General features: G+C 41.8%; 1 protein-coding gene across 3 annotated transcripts in view; it reads right to left on the reverse strand.

Annotated features, from left to right (window-relative positions):
• Positions 1 to 505: 505 nt before the first annotated feature.
• Positions 506 to 20,415, reverse strand: part of LOC126864448 (protein Tob1-like) — a 120,471-nt gene continuing 100,561 nt past the window's right edge. For all 3 annotated transcript variants that reach the window (XM_050615813.1, XM_050615815.1, XM_050615814.1), the window contains 2 exons: positions 11,473 to 12,414; positions 506 to 11,217 (listed from right to left, as the gene is read on the reverse strand). In XM_050615813.1, coding sequence (XP_050471770.1) covers positions 10,587 to 11,217; positions 11,473 to 12,203 — 1,362 coding nt within the window. In that variant the 5' untranslated portion in view covers positions 12,204 to 12,414 and the 3' untranslated portion in view covers positions 506 to 10,586. The remainder of the gene's footprint in view (positions 11,218 to 11,472; positions 12,415 to 20,415) is intronic.

Consider the following 20,415-nt stretch of genomic DNA (forward strand, 5'->3'; position numbering starts at 1 on the left):
ATAAAATTATAAAACATCTGGATCCGTTTTCATCATTTTTTCGCTCGTTTCTCCTCCTCGATCCTTTGTTGATTTTCTTTCGAAGCGTTCACCACCCTCGACCGGTGTTCGTGCTCCACGAATTCGTGTCTCGGCCGGAAGCGCATGTCGCTTCCGTTCGCCAAGCGGCTCTAGCGCACAATGTTCTTAATTAATAAAATGAACAGCACGCCGCTGCTTCTCTGGGCTTTACTAAATACGACTAAACTGGTTGTTGCGAGGTTTCCACTGCTGTCGCATAAGTCGCATAAGTTCTCTTTGGAAGCGATCGCGCTACGTCTTTCTCGTTTCTTTGTTATTTTCTTAAAAATGTTTCTTTCTTTCCTTTTGTTTTAAAGAAAAGAAACACGTGGCTGCGAGCCGGTGTTTCGATGGACGTGCGACAAAAGAGTGGCATTTATACGGAAACAAGGTCGACGAATGCGGCACAATATCTAAAAAATTGATAGCAGTAGAGTAGCAATAATATTAATAAGAATAATCATTTTTATATAAGAGTAATAAGAATAACGAGATAATAGTAGTAGTAATAGTAGTAATAAACAAAGCATTTGACAAGCTGCAGAATACAATACAAAGGTACAAATAATAGGGAACAAAAATCCATTATCATTATTCTCGGGACATTGGTCGTGTCACGAAATTAACATAAACAATATGTATTTTGTGAGATTGTGTGTATGTCTGTGTGTCTGTGTTCACGAACAGGCTGCATACAGGCGCATTGTATCAACGCACGCGTCTTTTACGCTTTTTCTCTTAATTTTTTAAACGAACAGCATCTTTTCTGGCGCCCCTCTCGATCAACGAAAGGACGATTTTTCCTACTTTTTTTTTTTATCAACGATCGATTTAAATATCGTCAGTGTTTTATCAATGCGTCACGAGCTTTTTCGTATTCTTTCTCTCTTTTACACATACTCTCTCTCTCTCTCTCTCTCTCACGCTTTCACCGTGTTTCCTACATGACACTCTCCCATTTCGTTTACTTTCCAAACATTTCAAGCAGTCACTCAGAATTGTTCTCCCCACAATTTTATTCCCTTTCCCTTTCCACCTGTTCTTCCATTCGTCCTTTCTCTCTTTCTCTTCGTACGCACAAACACTGTTCCGCTTTTTGTGTCGTATGCTTCGATATTTATATATATGTATATATATATATATAAAAATACAAAAAATAATTTACAAAATGATATTATAAGTATATTACACGCGAGTTTCATTTTTGTCTCACACTTGTCTATTTTTTGGTTTTCTCTTTCTACCTTCGTTCGCTCATGTCCCTAGATTTCAGCCGGTGTGTTACTTGTCGATAGTTCGTGTCTTCTATGCGTATGTGTACGCGTGTGTACGTGTATGTTCGTATGTGTAATGTGTACTTTCATCCCTCTCTTCTTTCCTCCTGTATTTTGTTCCGAAATTCACTAACTTTTTCTCTCTTCCTTCTGAAAGAACGGCTGGAAAACGCTCGAAAAATTTCAAGAAACGCTTCTGTCAATTCTTTCTCTCTCACTCTTCCATTTCATCCTTTTCAAACTGATGTTTAATTCAGAACAAGCAACACGCCGAAAACTCTGATTCTCTCTTCTCTTTCTCTCTCTCTCTCTCTCTCTCTCTCTCTCTCTCTTATATCTCGTTCCCATTTTTTTTCTTAGATTTTTCGTTTTTTTATTTTGCTCTTTTGGTTTATCTCCTCGTTAAACAAAATATAATGTAGCAGTGTATGTATATGTATATAATATATATATGTATATATAATCGATATTTTCTCATATAAGTATGTATAATGCTCTATACATATATATTTATACTTTTATATATATGCACGTGTCCTCTATTTGTATACATATATATATCTACATATATATATGTATATATATATGTATTTTTATATTAATAACGCATTTGTGGGATTCGTAAAGAGATATAGAAAACAAATCTGTTACAACAGAATAAATTACCGTAGTTATATCAAACCACTGTATTATTAACAAAAATATATATATGTATATATATAGCAGTATGTAATATATTATTTGGAGGAGCGAAGCACGCTGGTATAATCAAATATATCATACAAAAAAAAGGACAAAAAGAAACAACAATAACAAACTATCAAAAAGAAAAAAAATAGATTAAAATAAACAGTAAGAGAACAAAAAGAAAAAAGAAGAAAGTGATTCGTGAAAAGAGTCACCTTAAAAACTAAGAATATTTGCGGACGTCGCTGATCGTTTCGCGAAATCGTTGAACAATATCATTGTTCTAACAAACGGCTTTTGTCAACGATCAGCATCGTGCGCGCGATCGATAGATCCACCATACATAGATCTTTAAATCGATGCAACGGTAAGAAAAAAAGTGTTCGTGTATATAAATATATATATATAAATACATATATATATATATATATTTGTATATATATGTATATATATACATATTTATAGCTTACATAATGCACACGTAGTAAAGGTAAAACGGTTTTCGTACAAAAATAAAGGAACAAAATCTAAAGCCAACAGAAAATACATCTCGATTACAATAATTCTATATATAATCAATATTAATAATAATAATAATAATAATAGTAATAAAAAAAGGATAAGAAGTAGTATAAAGGAAACAGCGGTAGCGGTTGAAAAAGGTACCTATATACAGATATACATATATAGGCGCACAGTGTCTCGCTGTTTGTCTCGCTTGCAGACATCCTCATGCTCACCCACTTGCACCATTTATTCTTTCTCTCTGTTTCTCTCTCTCCCACACGCATACATTTTCATTCATATTCGTACGTACACGTATCATTAAATCGTCTCTCGTTCTTCCATTCGATACGAGTGATAACAAGTGTAACACGTCCATAAAAAAGTGGTAAAACGACGATACGGTGGAAAGAACATAGGCGCGCACATATGTAAACCGCCAGCGAACAGAATGAAAAGGAAAACGCGTCGCGTTACGCAAGGGGTTGAGAAACAAGGGATCTGCACCTGAACCGAGAACCGAGAAATTTTCTCGCGCGGTCCTCAGCCACCGGAAATTTCGTTTCACCGCGTTGATCTTTCGTTTCTTCGCATACTCTGGTTGTGCGGTGCTTCGAACGATCGTCGATGCACCGTTTGCGACTAAATTCATCGAAAATTCACGCGATTCGCATCCTTTTATTCGCACACGACGCATACACATGTGTATTCTATCTTTCTCTCATTTCACGCTCTCATCGGTCATTATTCTCACACTATTATCTCTTCTTTCTTCTTGTTTCTTTTTTTTTTTTCATTTTCTCCGGTCTCTCTGCCGCTTGTTTCATCCCTCTCTTGCTACGTACGAAACGATGAAGACTGGGGCCTGGGGTGGGGCTTCGGAGAAGGGGCATTTCGTAACAGTTACATTTAGGATGCACTTACACGAGTAACATAGTTGCTTGTTTTTTTGGTTTTTCTTTACCGTTTCGACACCGAGAGTGTGACTTGGGTGGGGTACAAAAAGGTTTCTTTCTTTCTCTCGTTCCTCGTAGATCTCTTCCTGCCCGGAGGGCGTAGCTTTAGAGTCAACATGGCGCGCCGCCCTCCGGTCCCGGAATCGAGGGCTGATCCGTCCATTTCCGGCTCTCCACGAACGTCCAAACGATATTTTCTTCTACATCGATTGAGTCTTGCTTCCTTGTTTAGCTCTCGTGTTTGATAGGTATAGGTATGTTTTCGTTACCGGGTCAGTTGCGACCCCGTGCAGAACCGGTAATCGACGGGCCAGTCCTCTTCGCCACGCTGTAATCGAGGTACAGCTCTACGCGGTATGTGTGTGTATATATAATATATATATAATATATATAATATATAATTATATGTATATAGTTTACATTCAGCAAGTAGTTAAAGTATTGAAAAATATATATGTAATTAATTACAAATCTAATGATCATCCTCTTGTTAATTCATTACTTGGTAGAATAATCGATAGGTTTTTTTTTTTTGGGTCTTTCTTTGTGTTACTCTGTGTGCATGTGTGTGTAAGAGTGGGTCTGTGTTTCTGTGTATATGCTCGTGGGTGTACATGTATGTGCGTGCGCGCGCGCGTGTGTGTGTGTGTGTGTTGCATGTTGTAGCTTCGAGTGTGTCCGATACACAAAACGCATATTTAATATTGTTTTCTTCCATTCAGCTTTTCGTTTTGCTCTACTCTCGCTGTTTTAGCATGAAACGGCTTTCTCTTTTCAACTGTGCCTGGAGATCGTACCACGTTTGCTCACTTCCGCACTGACACGCGTGTGCTAGGCGCCACTGCTGTTCACATCGTTCTCTCTCGCTGTGTGTGTTATTATTCTCCTTTTGTTACTTTTTCCTTTTTTCTCTTTTTTATATTTAGCTTTCGACAGAAAAGAAAAGCCAGAACGAATCGATGATATACCGTTTCGAGTTGCTTTGAATTTTTTTCTGTTCCACTTTTTTCTATTTTTCTCTTTTTTTCTTTGAGTGATCCTTTTTTTTTAAATTACGCGTGTCAGAGCCACGCACAATTTTCCTATTTTCTTTCTCTCCTTCTGTGTCTCCTCTAGCCAACCTTCCATCGCTTCTCCACTCTATAAATGTATGAATATATATTATATCTAATATTGCAGTGTTCGGTTATCGCTATGACATTAGTTACGTTACCACGATTACTTGTTTCTCCATTTACGGTTAAAAAGACAATATCAATCGCTATAGTTTATAGACACATGATACTTTAAAGAGACAGATTTACCGTTTGTTACGTCTCTCTCGCTCGCGCTCGCTCTCTCGCTCTCTCTCGTTACTTCATGTTATTAATTAATAGTTTACTTTTTTTTATTCTTTTTCGTTTACTTCTTGTGTGTCGTGTACCCGAGTTGCTTCGAACGGTTATTCAGCTGTGTCCTGTGTGTGTACGTGTGTATGTTACGTGTCTGTGTGCGTGTGTGTATGTGTTTGTGTATGTATTTAACCTTAACCACTCGTCGTCATTATTTTTTTTCTTTTTTTTTTGTTAACGAATACATCCATTACAGATTATGGAAAACTATGCATAATTTTTTTTTTGTTTCCTTGCTTACAAAGTGTTTCATTACAATCGTATTGTAATCGTATAATACTATATGTTTATCTTTTGTGTATCTCAATGTATGCTCTATATCAATATCCCATTCTTTTCTCTGCCCTTCTCTTCCTCCTCCCTCTCTACTCATTTTCTTTCAAATATCGCGCGTCACATTAACCGTTCCATCTCTCCATTCGTCCGCCGTTTCGATTCGATTCAGTATCTCTCTCTCTCTCTCTCTCTCTCTCTCTTTCTCACTCCCTTCCGATTCGTTCCTTTTTCCTTTTTTTTTTTTTGGTTTTACTAGAAGAGTATACATCGTGTACGTGTGTTTGATTCTTCGCTGAGCTGAGCCTCTCGTCTCAAGCCGAGATCCGCATTTGATTCGCAACTTATTGCAACGCTTGCTTCAACGCCTTTCCTACCCTTTTAAATCCTTCTCGCCACTCCACTCTCCTTCTTTTGATCGTTGAAAAAGGATCGCGACGCCCCGAGACGCAAAGATCGACGACCTAAAAGCGCGACGAATTTGTCTCTCTGGGATCTCCTTTCTTCGGTCGAATCGAGGATATTCTCGCGGGTTTCATGGCGAACCCAATTCGTTCGATTACAAAGATTAGAAAAATAATCGGCGCGAGAAGCTCTCTGCGGTTATCTCTCCGCGTCTCGAGGCTAAATCGTCGATCAATCGATCTTCACGTTCCATCAAAGTTGTTTCTCTCCGCGGAAAACCAACGATCCACATAGTAATCGGACTTACAATTAGATCCGAATACGAAGATGACTTGCGTCTTCCGCAACGAACCAAACCTCGAAAATCGCGATTCCTCACTTCTCTTCCACCTCTTCACTCTTTCAATCGATTTCTCTCGCTCGTTCTCTCTTGCTCTCTCCAATCTCTCTCTCTTTAACAATAGCAGGTACTAGCATAGCTACCACAGTCGTACGTATCGTTAATAGTTACAATTAAGTTTAGATATTACTAAAGGGTACTGATCTCCCGCCTTATCCCCTCATGCCTCTGTTCCCCGCGCTTTCTCGCCCCCTCTTTACCCTTGTTAGTTCCGCGGTTAAAAACTTGTTTTTAGCACCCCTCGCGTGGCCGGAAACCTGCCGACTCGCTCGCCGTTTCCATCTTTCGTTCGATATTTCTTCAAATCCCAAAATTTCCAATTGTTCCTAACGCGAAGCTTCAATTTAGCTTCGATCTTGTCATCGATCCTTTTTTCTACATCTTTCCTAGATCTTCTGAGCGACGTGTTACTGAGAGAGAACCACGACTCTTCGATGACACACGTTATCTATCGAAGAATTCTTTTTCTCTCGTGGGAAATCTTGTGTGATTCTCGACGTAACACGCGACTCGAGTGTTAAAGCATCGGATGAAGGTGAACGAAGACATCGATTCGTTTTCAGAGCCGGTCGATCACTACGATATTCGGTCCAAGACGGAACGACCGCGGTACAGGAAGCTGCTGCTTGGCGTCGGTCATACAAAACTGGCTATATAAAAATTCGTACGAAAGAACGACGAAAGTTACGCCTAAAAATTATGCTACTTATACACTTACACGATACAAAGTCACGCTAAGGTTTCGAAACTAGTCTAAGAGAGGACTCGGTTGGACCGAGCTGATCGACCAACGCAAACGTCATCTATCCTCCATCGTTTTATGCTGTTAAGAAAAAAAAGAAAGAGAAAAAAAACAGCACACGAGCTAGTCGACAATCTCTGGCCGCGCGTATTCCGTACGTTTGTCCCACGACGACAAGATTAAACACTTTGTAATACTTTTAGCACCTAGTGCCCGGCCCGCGGCTCGCGACACCTCCGCCATCGTTGCTGTCGTGCTTTTTCTACGCTGCTCGACGGACGAGAACGACCATGACCCGATCTGACAAGCGATCGAATAAGAAGAAATTATGATTCATCAGGTTAATCTCGAGCGCTGACTTTTGGGTCTGTAATTTGCGGTCTTGCGTTAAGCTATTGGACATTTTTTGAAACTTCTTCGCTAGACTTGTTTTATACTGTACGATTTTAGATGTCTTATCGATCAAATGGTTTGATACTGTCCGTTTTTAAATATTTCAGATCATTTATACAAGTGGAATGATTATTTCAGAGTGCCATTAAATATGGTTTTTATTGAGTAATCAACTTATCTTCTACTGGACGTTTTTAGTTATCTCAGATGGTTTGTAAGAGTAGAAGGTCGATTAATCAACTTGTCTTATGCTGGACGCTTTCCGATATTTCAAATGGCTTGTAGAAATAGAGCAGTGATTTCGAGATATTATTTGCTTGTTTAATATGAAATAATGGATTTGCCTTATACTGTGCGTCTTTACATATCTCAGGTTGGTTTGTAGTAAGTACTTCTACTTATTCATTATGCTGTTCAGCGAGCTAAAAGTATCATTAATTTTCTTTAAATCGAACAATCAATTTGCCTTCTACATTTAGATATCCAAAAACAGAATTGAAATAATTTCATACATGATCGATCTCTTAAAGATAAACGTACAAAACAGTCTAGCCATGTTTCCTCAATCGCTAGATTTTATCAACTTTTCTCGGTAAACTTATTCGTCAAACGGACAATATAGCGATTTAAAAAGGTGCGAAATCTATGATACATCGATGAAAACAGTGACTATCCTAGAAAATTGAACTTGTCCCGTATAACGCTCATCGCAAAGAGCCCGCAAGCGTATGAACGCCGTGAGGTGTGTTCGGGGTCACGAGCACGGTCGTGGCACGGCCGTCGAGGACAGTAACAGTGGCCTTTAATAACGTAATCACCTAATTAATCTCGCGAACGCGAACCGGCTGGTTGCTCGCTGCTCCAACCCCTTCACCGTCGTGCCTTTGTTTCCCTTCCGATACGTCCTTTGTCCTCGATCTTCCAACATCGTCAAACCGGAGGCGACTAACCGGAAGTTCAAATAATCGTTTTGCCTCCGCCAGTAGGATCGATATAAGGTATATATATATATCATATGAATCGAAGGAGAGCCAGAAGCTCGATAGCGGTGGAATTAAGAAAGTTTACGAAAGTTTACAGACGTTTGCTGATGTATCGCGAAGTTTGCTCGCGATCGGATGATGTTGTTCCGTTTCGAGAATCTCAGCGATGTCCGGTTGAACGTCATAGGTGCATAGAATGGGGAAGAGGACGTCACGTTGAAAGGAAATCGCGCCCGGAGAGATTAAACTCGGGACCGGAAGCGGTACGGTTTCATAAGCGGGGCAGCGACGCAACGCGGCCATATTCCCGTTCGTGCGAACACACCGCCACTCTCTATCTCTTTTTCCTTTTCTACCTCTTCCGCTCTCTTCTCTCTCCTTTGCTTTTTTCACTTTTTTTTCTTCTCCTACGCTCTACTGCATTTATTATAAAAATAAAATGTAAAATCGTACCGAGGACGAGTTCTCCGAACGGTATTGGAACCGCGAGCACCATCTGCGTCTCGATCGAGAAAGAATCCCACGGCAGCCGTCTTCGCGTTCTTCGTCGCATTTTAAACCGCTTCTAACAACTTTCCTCTTCGTCTTCCTTTTGTCCTCCTTCTTTTCCTCTATTTGCTCGTTCGCGTATATTTTCTATTCGATCGTTCTTCGTATCGAACAAGAGGAATAAACGGGAAATGCGTGTACGACTACGACGGGGGGTGTTCGTTCGTCGATGGTTCGACAGAGCGGATACAGGCCGTCCCTATACCGTTTCGCGACAACCCGCGAAGTGAGTGCATATTTTGAATATAATACATAGGCTCTACAGATATATTCAATATCAATTCTCCGACTATACCAGTGAAAAAATAAATTATTACACGTTGGTAATATCTGTGTGTACGTGTTGGTGAAGTCGTGCGCGATATTAAGTGTCCGCACACCCCGCCCTCCTGTGTCTTTTGCACGGACGCGTGATGCACGCGTGTGTGTATCCTGTGTCTCTGTGTAATATGTGTGTATGCGATCGTGAGTGTCGCCAGCGCGCCACCAGCCAGGCGGGGCGTTCCGTGTGGTTGAATGTAGACGTTATGTGTTGTGTAAGTGTGTAGATCGCCAGGTAAAATGTTTCGGGATTGAGTGTGCCCATTGCGTGTGAATCTGGCCCGTGTGAAATTTTACGCACGCTGTTGCACGTTTCTGTGTTTATGTGTATGTCTCTTGGCTCTTTCGCTGTCCCAGGTATGGGCGCTTGGCGCATCGTTCGACATTTTATATTTTTCTCTTTCTTCTTTTCTACCTCTCTGAAACCCCGAACAAAAATCACGAATTGGTCTCTCTGTGTGATCTATATAGAGTTACGTGTACATTCTGTTCTCGACAATTTTATTTTTCCAGCTTGTTTCAAAATGGCCCGCCCAGTAGATTAAACGAGACACACAGGGAGCAGCCATTCATCGAACGGGCGCCCAGCGCCATCTCAATCGGTGTCCATGGTGTCCGTATTGTTGTTTTACAGTTACAGAATATTAGATACACGCGGTTTTCTATTACGTTAGTCGGTTGTAAAGTTCGCGTTCGCGAGTCCCATCGCTTTGAACAGTTCTTCCTCCTCTTTGTTCCTCCACCATTCCTCTCCTATGAACGTCTTGCACGCACGCATCAGCACACAGGCGCACCGAATTCGAATCCCTCTATACACGCTCTATATAATCTCACTCTCATTCTCTCGCACGTTCTCTCTTTCCTTTCTCTCTCTCTCTCTCTCTCTCTCTCTCTCTCTATTTCGCACTCTCCCGCTTACGTTCTCTCGTTCTCATTATCCGTCTATCAAGCGAATAGTCTCGTCGTCTTGACCCGCGCGCGCGTCGACCCGGTGCCTCTTCCTCAGTGCTGATTGCGTCCTTTCCGCCGAAGGTATCTCTTTTCTTCCGCTCCCTGTCTCCCTGCCTTAATCTACACGCTGTTCATACATATACTATTGGCTGTCCATCGTACGAGAGAGTATCGCGTAAGAATCCTCTCTCGGCCATCCGGAATAGGATCGAATGAGAAAACAGGAGTCGATGAGTTTTGGATAGTTCCTCGATGAAAAATTCATCACCGTCAGAGTATCACGACGAAGATGTTTAAGAGGACCGATCCGTTAAGGATTTGGCTATGTAGAGGTAACATGGCAGCTTCCGGTTGGATGCTCCTTTTTGCCAGAGAGAGACAGAGTGGGAACTATTTAGTGGGTGAGCAGGAATCTCGACGGCATCGTCCGCTGTGTGCGCGAGAAGCCCTCCAATCAGATGGTGCAAGCGAAATCGGGTTTGTGTATGTGTGTTAGGGTTACGGAACCTAGACTCTGGACGACGTCTCGACGCATGAGGGAGAGACTGGAACGTTGTCATGATGACCAGGAACGGTTACAATCGACCCGGTCTCTCAGACGATCCTCCGACTGTCCTCCTGCCTGTCCGGCGAAGCAACAGAGGAGCAGGCGCGAATCGAGTCGCGCCAGTCGCTCGGTCTTCACTCGCGCGGGGTATTAGTTAGCTACGAGGAGATGCTGGTATTGGCTGGCCGGATACGGCGCCACAGAGCCGAGGCCAAAGTTGTTCAGACCCTCGACAAGCGCTGTTTTATCCTGTTGCTGGCCAGATCCATTCACGTTGCTATTCGTCGCGGCTGAGCCAACCGGGCCGAGATTGCCGGCGCTCTGCGAGTTCCCATTGCTGCCTGCAGCGTTGCTGGTTCCGTTCACGCTGCCACCGTAGAACTGGTGGCCAGCGATCGTCGTTGGATCAAGGTAAGATGACGGGAAGTTCACGCCTGTGTATAGATCAGCGGAGAGGTAACCACCGTGGCTGGACGAATCGAAGATGTTGCGGTGAGGAAATTGAGGATGATACGCGGCTGGACCGTGCTGGAAGAAATACGCGCTTGGGTCTGCGTGTTGTTGACCGGCACCAGTCACTAAGCTTCCTGGTGACAGGCTGCGACTCCGAGGAGAACTCTGCGACACTGGCAAGCCACCAGCACCAGCCTGCTGCTGTTGTTGCTGTTGTTGCTGCTGTTGTTGCTGCTGCTGTTGGTGCTGTTGGTGATGATGATGATGATGGATCTGTTGCTGCATGGCACGTTGCTTGATGTAATTCGAGAACTCGGTGGGGGACATCCTGAAATTATACGATTACACATAGTTCAGTTGTACGATCGGTAGATTGGTTACGCGAATTGTGGCTAGGGTTGCTGTCGGGATGCTGATCTTTGGATTGAACGATACACGGAGACACTGAGACTGTGACCGTGAATTCTCATCACATATGTTAAAATTGAAAGTTAAAAAGGGAGTCAAATAGAATGTCAAATTCACCTCAACATCCACAACATTCAACTCAATCCCCAAAAAGATACATCAGTAATCAACCAACCTGTTCGCCCGTTTGCTGCTGGTTTTCAGTTTGGTGCTACCAAACTTGGTCTGCGCGAATGTGGCGGTGGTGAATGTGAGCGGTGCGGTAGTTCGTGGGATGAAAGCCGGGACGGGACTAGGCGAGCCCTTGAACGAGCTGGTGATAGGCGTCGGCGAAGGTGCCGACGAGGAACCGGACCCATGACCACTTTGCTGATTATTTGACGATCCATTGCTCGCATTGCTTCCGAGCGAGCTTGGGAAGGGCGACGTGGACTTGGGGCTGAGACTGAGCCCACCCAAGGAAGTGCCTACGGCTTCGATAGGCCTGAAGCACTGAGCCTCGGGATTGAAGGTCTTGGTAACTTCTCGATCGGCCGAGCTCTCGTCGTGTGGATCTCCGGTTTCAGAGTAGAGGATCTTCACCGCGTTCATTTCGCCAATTCGATAGCTCACCTCTCCGGGATCGACCCAGATGGCCAACTCGGCTGGTAGGTTCTCCAAGATATCCTGAATAGGCACGCCGCTCTCCTTGGCTGCCCGTTCCAAAACCGGATCCACTGGGTCGCCAGTTTTCAGACATCTGAACGCGGATCCTTTGAACGGTTTCTCCGGGTACCAGTGACCCTTGAACTTGTCCTTCAGCGCCTTTTCCAGTTCCTCGCCGAAGATATTGACTCGCCGTCGCGGCAGCTTATTGTAGAGGTACGATATCACGAAGTTGAGCGCCACCTGCACCTCCATGTGCATCTTGCCCTTTGCTGGGAGAATCTTCGGGCTGTTGCTGGTACTCGCAGCCGCGGAATAGTACTCAGCACGTCCGCACGATCGGCCGTTTTGCCGCCGACGCCTCGCGACTCCTTGATGATGCGCCACTGGACGACAGCAACGTCGACAGTGGCGTTGAAGATTTAGATCTGGTGTTGGTTGATCGTTCGATGATTCTCTCGGATTCACGAGACTGTAAAGAGAAATGTTACCTTCTTTAAAAATTTTGTACGTATCGTAAGAAAAGAACTTTTATATTATTAACTTCGACTTTAAGTTTTTAAGTCTTTCAATCGATGGATTTAACAGTGATAATGATGTTCAAAAATATTTGATAATAATGGTTTGTAGAGAAGCTGAGACGCTAATTTGTACAGACAGAAGTTAACACGTTCGCTACAGATAAAATATTTTTAGCAACGTATTTTAATAATTTTTAGAGTTACGAAGCAGTTGATGATACTAGATGATTTACAACAAAATTAATTAAAATCCTAATAATTTCTCCCAAGAAAAAAAACATTTCGTTTCCTGTATAATAATTTAATACGTTTATCAATCTTATCAATCATATCCTAAATTCTTGAATTTATTTCTAAACAAATATCCCAATAATTATACATCGTACTGCGATCTATCATTTGTGACAATATCGTAAACAATTCCAAAAGCGTAACAGCCTGTAACGAGCTTCCAGGAAGAAAAAGTCACGTATAAAAATTCACGACTCACGCACAAAGGAGCTCTTTCTATCGAGCGTTCGAGTGATTTTCAATAAGTGCAAAATCAAATTAAAAGAGTGCCGGGACGAGTATCTTCGAAAGGTGGTCGCTTTTACCACGGCTGGGCTTGCGTTATCGGCTCCTTTTCACGATCGCGCATTGATACGGAACGCCGCTTCCGGTTACTCGGCCCGCTCTTTCATCCTCTCAACAGAACGTCGAACGAGAGCCAATCGTTCCCGTATTCGCATAATGCCCTTCCAGGCTCTCTGCGCCTCGCGACAAAGCCCTCTTTTATCTGAATTCTCACCCTTTCTCGCTTTATCTGCTCGGTAATTTGGAACTCGTTTACGTGCCAAGAGAATCTTAATGATTGGCTTGGATAGAGTAGAAACGTCTTTCCCGTGAGTGATTTTGAAGAATTTTAACTAGTTTGATCGAAGATGATGATAAGTTAGAAATTCGCAGATGGTGTTGCAAAGATTCAAGATATTTATGCATTTACGGGAAACTTGAAAGTGCGAAATTCACATAACGCGTATATCTAAAATGAGAAAATATGTAAAATATCTAAAGCGGTAGCACTAGTTCCAATACTTGCCAATTGAAACAAATCTCCAAACAAAATGAATTTTCAAGAGCTATCTGAGAGTAACGATACGAACACACGTACATTCCGTCAACTCAGCACCGATTCATTACCCTAAAACTTCGCTTTCGACTATCTTAGATTTCCCCTGCCAACATCTATCTACGACATTGAACGTATCCACCAAAAACTCATCCACTCGGCGAAGTTCCGTCTAGTCACAATCAGTTCCGTGTCTACATCCGACAAAAATGCTCGAGAACAGAGACACTCAGACAGCGTAACTTCCTCAAGATCCTCATTTCCGCTCGGGCTGTCAGGTTAAAAGTCGCCCGAGAAACTCGCCAAGACTCGAAGAAGAGCCAAACTGTCCCTTCGAGAGACCGATTTGAAACGCGTCCACTCTCTTGCAACTCTCGTGAACGCTTGACATCGTATCGAGAGGGATATTCAGCTTGGCCGCCCGATTACCGTGAAACGAACGCCGATAAAAAGGGTTGCCCTTACTGCCGTGGCCGAGTGGACATCTTCCACGGTAGCATCTCGTCGCAATTGCGGAAGTTGCTCTCTGAACCTGAACGGCATCGAGAGGGAAAGCCTTTCCTTTTGCTGCCTGCCCTCTTTGTCCTCCTTTTCCCTCACTTCTAGCCACTTCCTGCGTTTCTTTCCCCTCTTTCCACCCTTTGTATCCATTCCGCTCCCTTTGTTTCCCGTTATAAGTCAGTCTGTTCTTCCTTCACTCTACTCTTCACCGTTTCATCACGAGCATCGTCTAGGAGTCGCGCTCCTATTCGCTTCTTGAGAATCGCTGGACGACCATCGAGGATCTTCTACGGTATGTCTTTCGGGTCTGTCTCTAGAAACTCGATTCCGACACGCCGATGTTCCTCCTTCTTTCATGACATAAGGAAGAAAGGGAGAGAGCAAGCAGGAGTTTCTAAGGAATTCACTGGACCGGCTGCCATTTTGTTACGGTGGACGACGGAACGTTCGTAGCATTGATACTTTTACATTTTCCTTCTTTCTCTTTTTTTTTTTATCCTCTTACAGCTCTTTTCGGATTCAGAATCGTGAAACATAGGTATAGTTGGTACTTTGCTTAGAAACGGATCGTAGAATTACAGTTCTCTCTTTTTTTTTTAATTAATCGTGAAGCGGTATGTTACTCTCGTCAAAAACTGAAGCAACACATATTATTTTTATTCTGATCTTCGTACGTCTGTCAATCACCATCGAAACTTTTTCCAACGCACCGTACGCATTTCTAAACCTAAAAGCGTTTCTCAACGTTGGAAAATCGAAATTTATAAGCGTGAATTTTTATTTGCCTCGATGTATTCGCTTAGTATATTACAGTAATATTACCAGGCAGCGTTTATGTCTATAAAATGTAATTCAAGGATGAAAGGATAAACTGATTTTTTTTACTTTGTTTTCCCCTCTCATAACAGCACCACAGAGGTACAGGGGTGAATTTTGTCCCTTCTAGCCGAAACGCAGCTGCAGACAACGCGGGACCATGGGTATTTTTTCAATTACGCGACTACAGACCGTCTTTGTGGTTAGTGCGCGGCTAGTTCGCACCCCCTGTTTGCGGTCTAAGCGTGAAAAAATACCCAGCCACCACGGGCGTTTTATCAGCGAATAAATAACCGGCGCTGTTTAAATTTTCCGCCGGAAGTCGCGAACACTCGCGTTGCGGCGAGGGGAATGAAAATGTTCAAGAGCAGACAAATTTCTTCATCTATCAAAGGCGAATTTCGCATTAACACGATATTCTATTTACAATCCCCTTTGTAGTCAACACAATTTGTTAAATTTTAGCTTTTAAAACTGTAAAAGGGAATTTCAATAATTTGATTTATATCGTTTTTCGTCGTTGTTTTCCATTTACAATGGATGGACGATGTTAAAATTTCCAGCCAAATTGTAGTCGTATTTCGGCATAAGTTATAAATATATTAATAAAATTTATTCTGCCAAGTTTTTGCAATATTATATTTTATATAATGTACTACATGCTATATATACTTGTACGGTAGATTTTTACTCGAGGAAATTTTTTGTTCTGACTGCATAATAAAATTACGGTTTGACACTAGTTTTCCTTGGTAATTTCTATAATATATCGTAAACCAACATGTTTTCAAAATAATTCTATTCAAGTATGAATTTCTGCGATAAATTGATATATGTATTTAATATAATTGCTTATGAGGAATAAGAAACGTGTATGCAATTTTCAAGTCTATATTCTGCTCTATAGAGGATTAATAGCGCGTGGATCAGTATGCGGACGAATCAAAGTTGAATAGGATGTGAATGAATTGAACACATACACTTCATTCTCGTTTGGCATTGACGTTACAATTTAGGGTTTGTACAACCTTTACACACGACTACTTGCACAAATTAGCCGGCTTGATTTATGTAACTCGTTCACAATGCGCTGGACCATGTTTGTTTCCGTTCTCATGCACGTTACTTTTAATTTCCATCGATGCTTTCTTTCCATTCAACGTAACAAACAATCGTATAATTCTATCATAAATTTTTACTTTGGAACTGAAATATATAAAACATTGAAATACTGAAAAAAAAGAAGAAACAAAGGCTTCGAAATGTTTCATCAATTTTCATGTAAATGTACAATTTTTGTTTCGATATTAAAAAATTCAATATACAAAAATATTAAATACCATCCACTTCAAAACACTACATCAATTTTCCTACGCTACTATACAATATAATATCATTTTCTTTTAGTATGTATACAAACAATCAAATAATTTCATAATAAACTGACTTTTCTTCCAAAACTAAAACACCGAAAGTATACGGATATTTGAAAGACGACCGCTTTAAAGCACTACAAACCAAATACACAAACTTCCGTAATAATTCGTAACAATCTAATTTTTCTTCCAAAACTAAAACACCGAAAGTGCAGAAACATTCTAAAATCAGCCACTTGAAACAGCTACATCGCTCGCTACAACTCTGCGTTCTACAATTTCCAACTCTTTCACCATCAGCTCTCTTCCAGGCGAGCGCGCAACAAAATTACCAAAACCATCTCCGGCAAGTAGCCCCCATCTTTCTCGGGGCGAGTATCTTTCGAAACGCGACAGAGCTCATTCCTCAAGAGCCGTCGATACTTGCCAAGAAACGGAAGTGGAGTCTGAAACGCCTCTACCTATACACCATCTCTCCCCTCACGGAATTTCCCCTTTCGTTTCCAACCCCCACCGCGGCCGAGTCACCGTCCGAAGGGAAAATGTTTTCGTTTCAGCCAGCTCCTCTGGCAGCCAGTGGCTGGATATGTAGGTTAACCCCGCTGCACCCTTTCTGCCTCCAGTAGTACTACACGACGACAGGGTTGCCGGTGGTATTGATCCCGACCAGGGTTGCCGGAAGGTTCTCAAGTTAAAAATACACGGCCTTGCGAGTCGTGCGGCAACCAGGCGTTTTCGTGGGCTCCCTTTCGTCGTTGGATATTTTCCTCCTTTCCCAATGGAGGTACAAGGGGTGAGAGAGGGCGCGTTGAAGGTTTGGGACGATTAAGGGTAGCCGATAATTATCACGGAGGCAAGATCGCGGTGGACCAAGTTCAGCCGACCTCGAACGCTTTACGACGCGGTCTTAACAACTATCAAACAACTGCACCACAGAGTAACTACTAATTAAGAGGCAAGGCACTTGGGTCCACCTCGACTGACTGTAATTAAAAACGAATCGCGGAGACGAGCTACTGTGGACGTGTGAAATGTGACTTCTGAAAGCGACGTGGATAATTTTACAGCCACTTTTGGGAGGAATTTGTGGATAGAGAAGAGGCTCGAAGAGCGTCGATGGTCTTTATAAGGTTTAGGCGATGGTAAATGATTGTGGTTAGGTTTGGATTCGCAAACTATATTTATAACAGAAGGGATTTGTTGGTAGAGAACGGAGAAGGGAAAAATGTTATTATGTTTGAGTATATTAGAGGGGTGTTGATGGTCTTTGTCAGAGGATTTAGGTTATAGTAAATGATTTAGGTTAGGTTTGGATTCGATCCTAGAGTTACAAATGTAGAGAATTTTCGAGACACTTTTAGAAGAGTTTTATATTTTGAGGAGAAAGAAGTCGGAAGAAAGAGATTGGCGATGTTCGCGCATGTTGGATGACGTTCATAGCTTTTGTTAGTGGGTTTACGTGGTAGTAAATGATTTGGAAGAGGTTAGGGTTTGGCCACGATACTACGAATACAAAAAATTTTCAAATCACTTCGTAATAGAAAGGCTGTACATTTAGAATACGAAGAAGGGAAAAGAGGTTATGCTGCTTGTGTATGTTTCACGGCGTTGATAGCCTCTGCTAGCGGATTTAGGTAGTAGCAAATTGTTTCTAAGAAAAGTTCGATGTACAGAAGGGTACGTAGAGTAAGCGGAACGAAATGGAACTGGGCTAGATCCAAAGTAGGTTTGAACTAGGCCTGATGCGAACACGAGAACTGCGAGAGTACGTTGAAAATAAGATGCAAGTAGGGTAGAAGTTGGCTGAAAGGCCCAAAGAGGACTCGAAGTGGGTCGCGTCGATTCGAATCGAAAGGAAGGCCGAAGTGGGCCAATGATGCCAATGATAATCAGGAAGCGTCTAAAAATTGAGAGCGAGATTTTAATTATTTCTTCCGCGCGACGAGGGTACTCGTTGAACTTTGGGACGAGTAGATCTTTTAATTCAAAGCGATCTACGAATAGCTTGAAAAGAAGAAATAGCAATCCTTAATTTCCAAGTTTGAATAGAATTATTCTTTTAAGCCTGATATTTCGAACATTTAATATCGAATAATACTAAATATTTTGTATAATATATAAGTAATTATAATTAAAATATCACAACGCGAACAAATTAGTTAATTGTCTTCCAACAAACTATCTAACAAAACAACATTAAAGTCAAAAGCATCCCTATATTTTTGGCAAAGTGAAAAGGAAAAAGTTCGTCATTTTGATGATTTTGTTCATTTTCCTCAAGTATCCTATCGTAATATTTAGACGCAAAGATGTAACTATTACATCCCCAAGAACTTACTCTCAAGAGCTCTTGACTTTGCAGAAACAATTCAAACAAAACAGGTGTCGATTATTACACGCAACCCTGTCGACGCGTTCCCCATCTGTCAACTAGCCGACTGCAGAAGCCACGTTGAAGGGTGACGTGATTCAAAGGACAGCCTTTTTTCCGGCCTTCATGAAACCTTGGGGGGTGAGAACTCCGGGGTTGGTTGCAGGTGCGCGTAAAGACCTACGAGTACGCCCTTTCCCGTCTGCTGAATGGAGGCCACGTGGCTCAAGGGGCACTGAATGTGGGCCAGAGAAGTGTTCTTCAGCGAATCAAGTCAATGGAGCACAGATCCATCCGATTTTATCATTTCTTTCCTTAGCTTGTTTCCCGTATTTTTTCTTTTTTTTTTCCTTTTTTCGTTTCTCCGCTTCCTTACAACGTTATAGAGGGACGAATGCAAGAGACCAAGAAGTCTGACGATAATTATGTCACTTGATACGTCGCGCGTTGAGTGCTCGCTTCGATCGAGAGCTTGGTGGCGTCGTTTCGATGAACGACGCGTAATTGCGCATCCGTGCATGGGGGAACTGTGCTGAGCGCTCCACGTGGAGATTGCCAGCGATAGAATCGATTTTGGGAAGGCGAGGCTCCGTTTTTCGTTTTGCTTCGTTCGTTCATTTCTCCGCAGCATAACTGGTAGATATTTATGGAATGTTTTTTTCAATATATCGCTTTGAAATTGTGGTTATAATGAAATACGAGAGGTTGATTTTTGGCGATCTTTTATGCTGATGTCATTTAGTGGTTCAGAAAGAACAGTTTCGAAATACAAGGATCGTGTTAAGACAAAAAATACGAGTTCTGTAGAAATCTATTTTTGGCAATTTTCTGATTATTCTTTAACATCGAATATATATACGAGAAAATATTCAAGTTGCTATATTTGTTAAAAAACAGAACTTTACTTTCTTCATTAAAGATGTTATTCACGGAAGATACAAGTTTACAAGAAAAGTGGAAATGAAATTGTTGACATAATTTTTTTTCCATTTATTGCGAGTAATTTGATTTGTAACTTGGAGAAGGATTTAATGAATATCTTAACTGCAATTATCACGAGATACTAACGATGACAATTCTTTCGCGCATTTTTCCCACCAACGCAGAGGACACGAAAGGGAAGGTTACAAATTCCGAGGGAAAAGTATTCGTCGAATGAAGAGAGAAGTATGCAGCCGAGAAGCGGTGGAAAGTGGATTTAATTACAGCTCGACCTAAATAGGGTCAAGACACGGGTGCTCGACCCGACCTGGTCGCCCCTGCCTTCTGTAGCTCGAGTGGAAAGGTGTTTAAATTGCTTCCTCGTCAAACGAGGAAACTAACAATTCTCGTAAAAATACCACCGTAGTTAAAGGGACAACCCGTGAAAAAACTCGAATCAAATAATCAAATAATTTTTTTAACGAATAAGAAAATTGAATTTTGAAATTAGCTGATGCGAAAGTATATCAAAGATCCAGGGAAACATCAACATCCTACATTAAATTACTATCACGATTAAAAAATTATTGCAATTAGAAAATTATCGACGAAATGATATATACCGGCATCATAAATTCTACAATAAAACTTCCTAACTATTATAAATTCCCTTTATCAGTAAAACTACGCACCTCACAAAGTTACCAAGAATTTAGTATCACCAATGACTATGAATACTATCTACCAATCACCAATTCAGGAATCATCAAAATTCCTATCCAAATTCCCGCTAACATCCGCAATTCAATTGAACTACACATTTCGTAAAGATACCAAGGATTTAGAATCCCCGATG

This window comes from Bombus huntii, chromosome 4, assembly GCF_024542735.1.
Source record: "Bombus huntii isolate Logan2020A chromosome 4, iyBomHunt1.1, whole genome shotgun sequence".
Lineage (NCBI taxonomy): Eukaryota > Metazoa > Arthropoda > Insecta > Hymenoptera > Apidae > Bombus > Bombus huntii.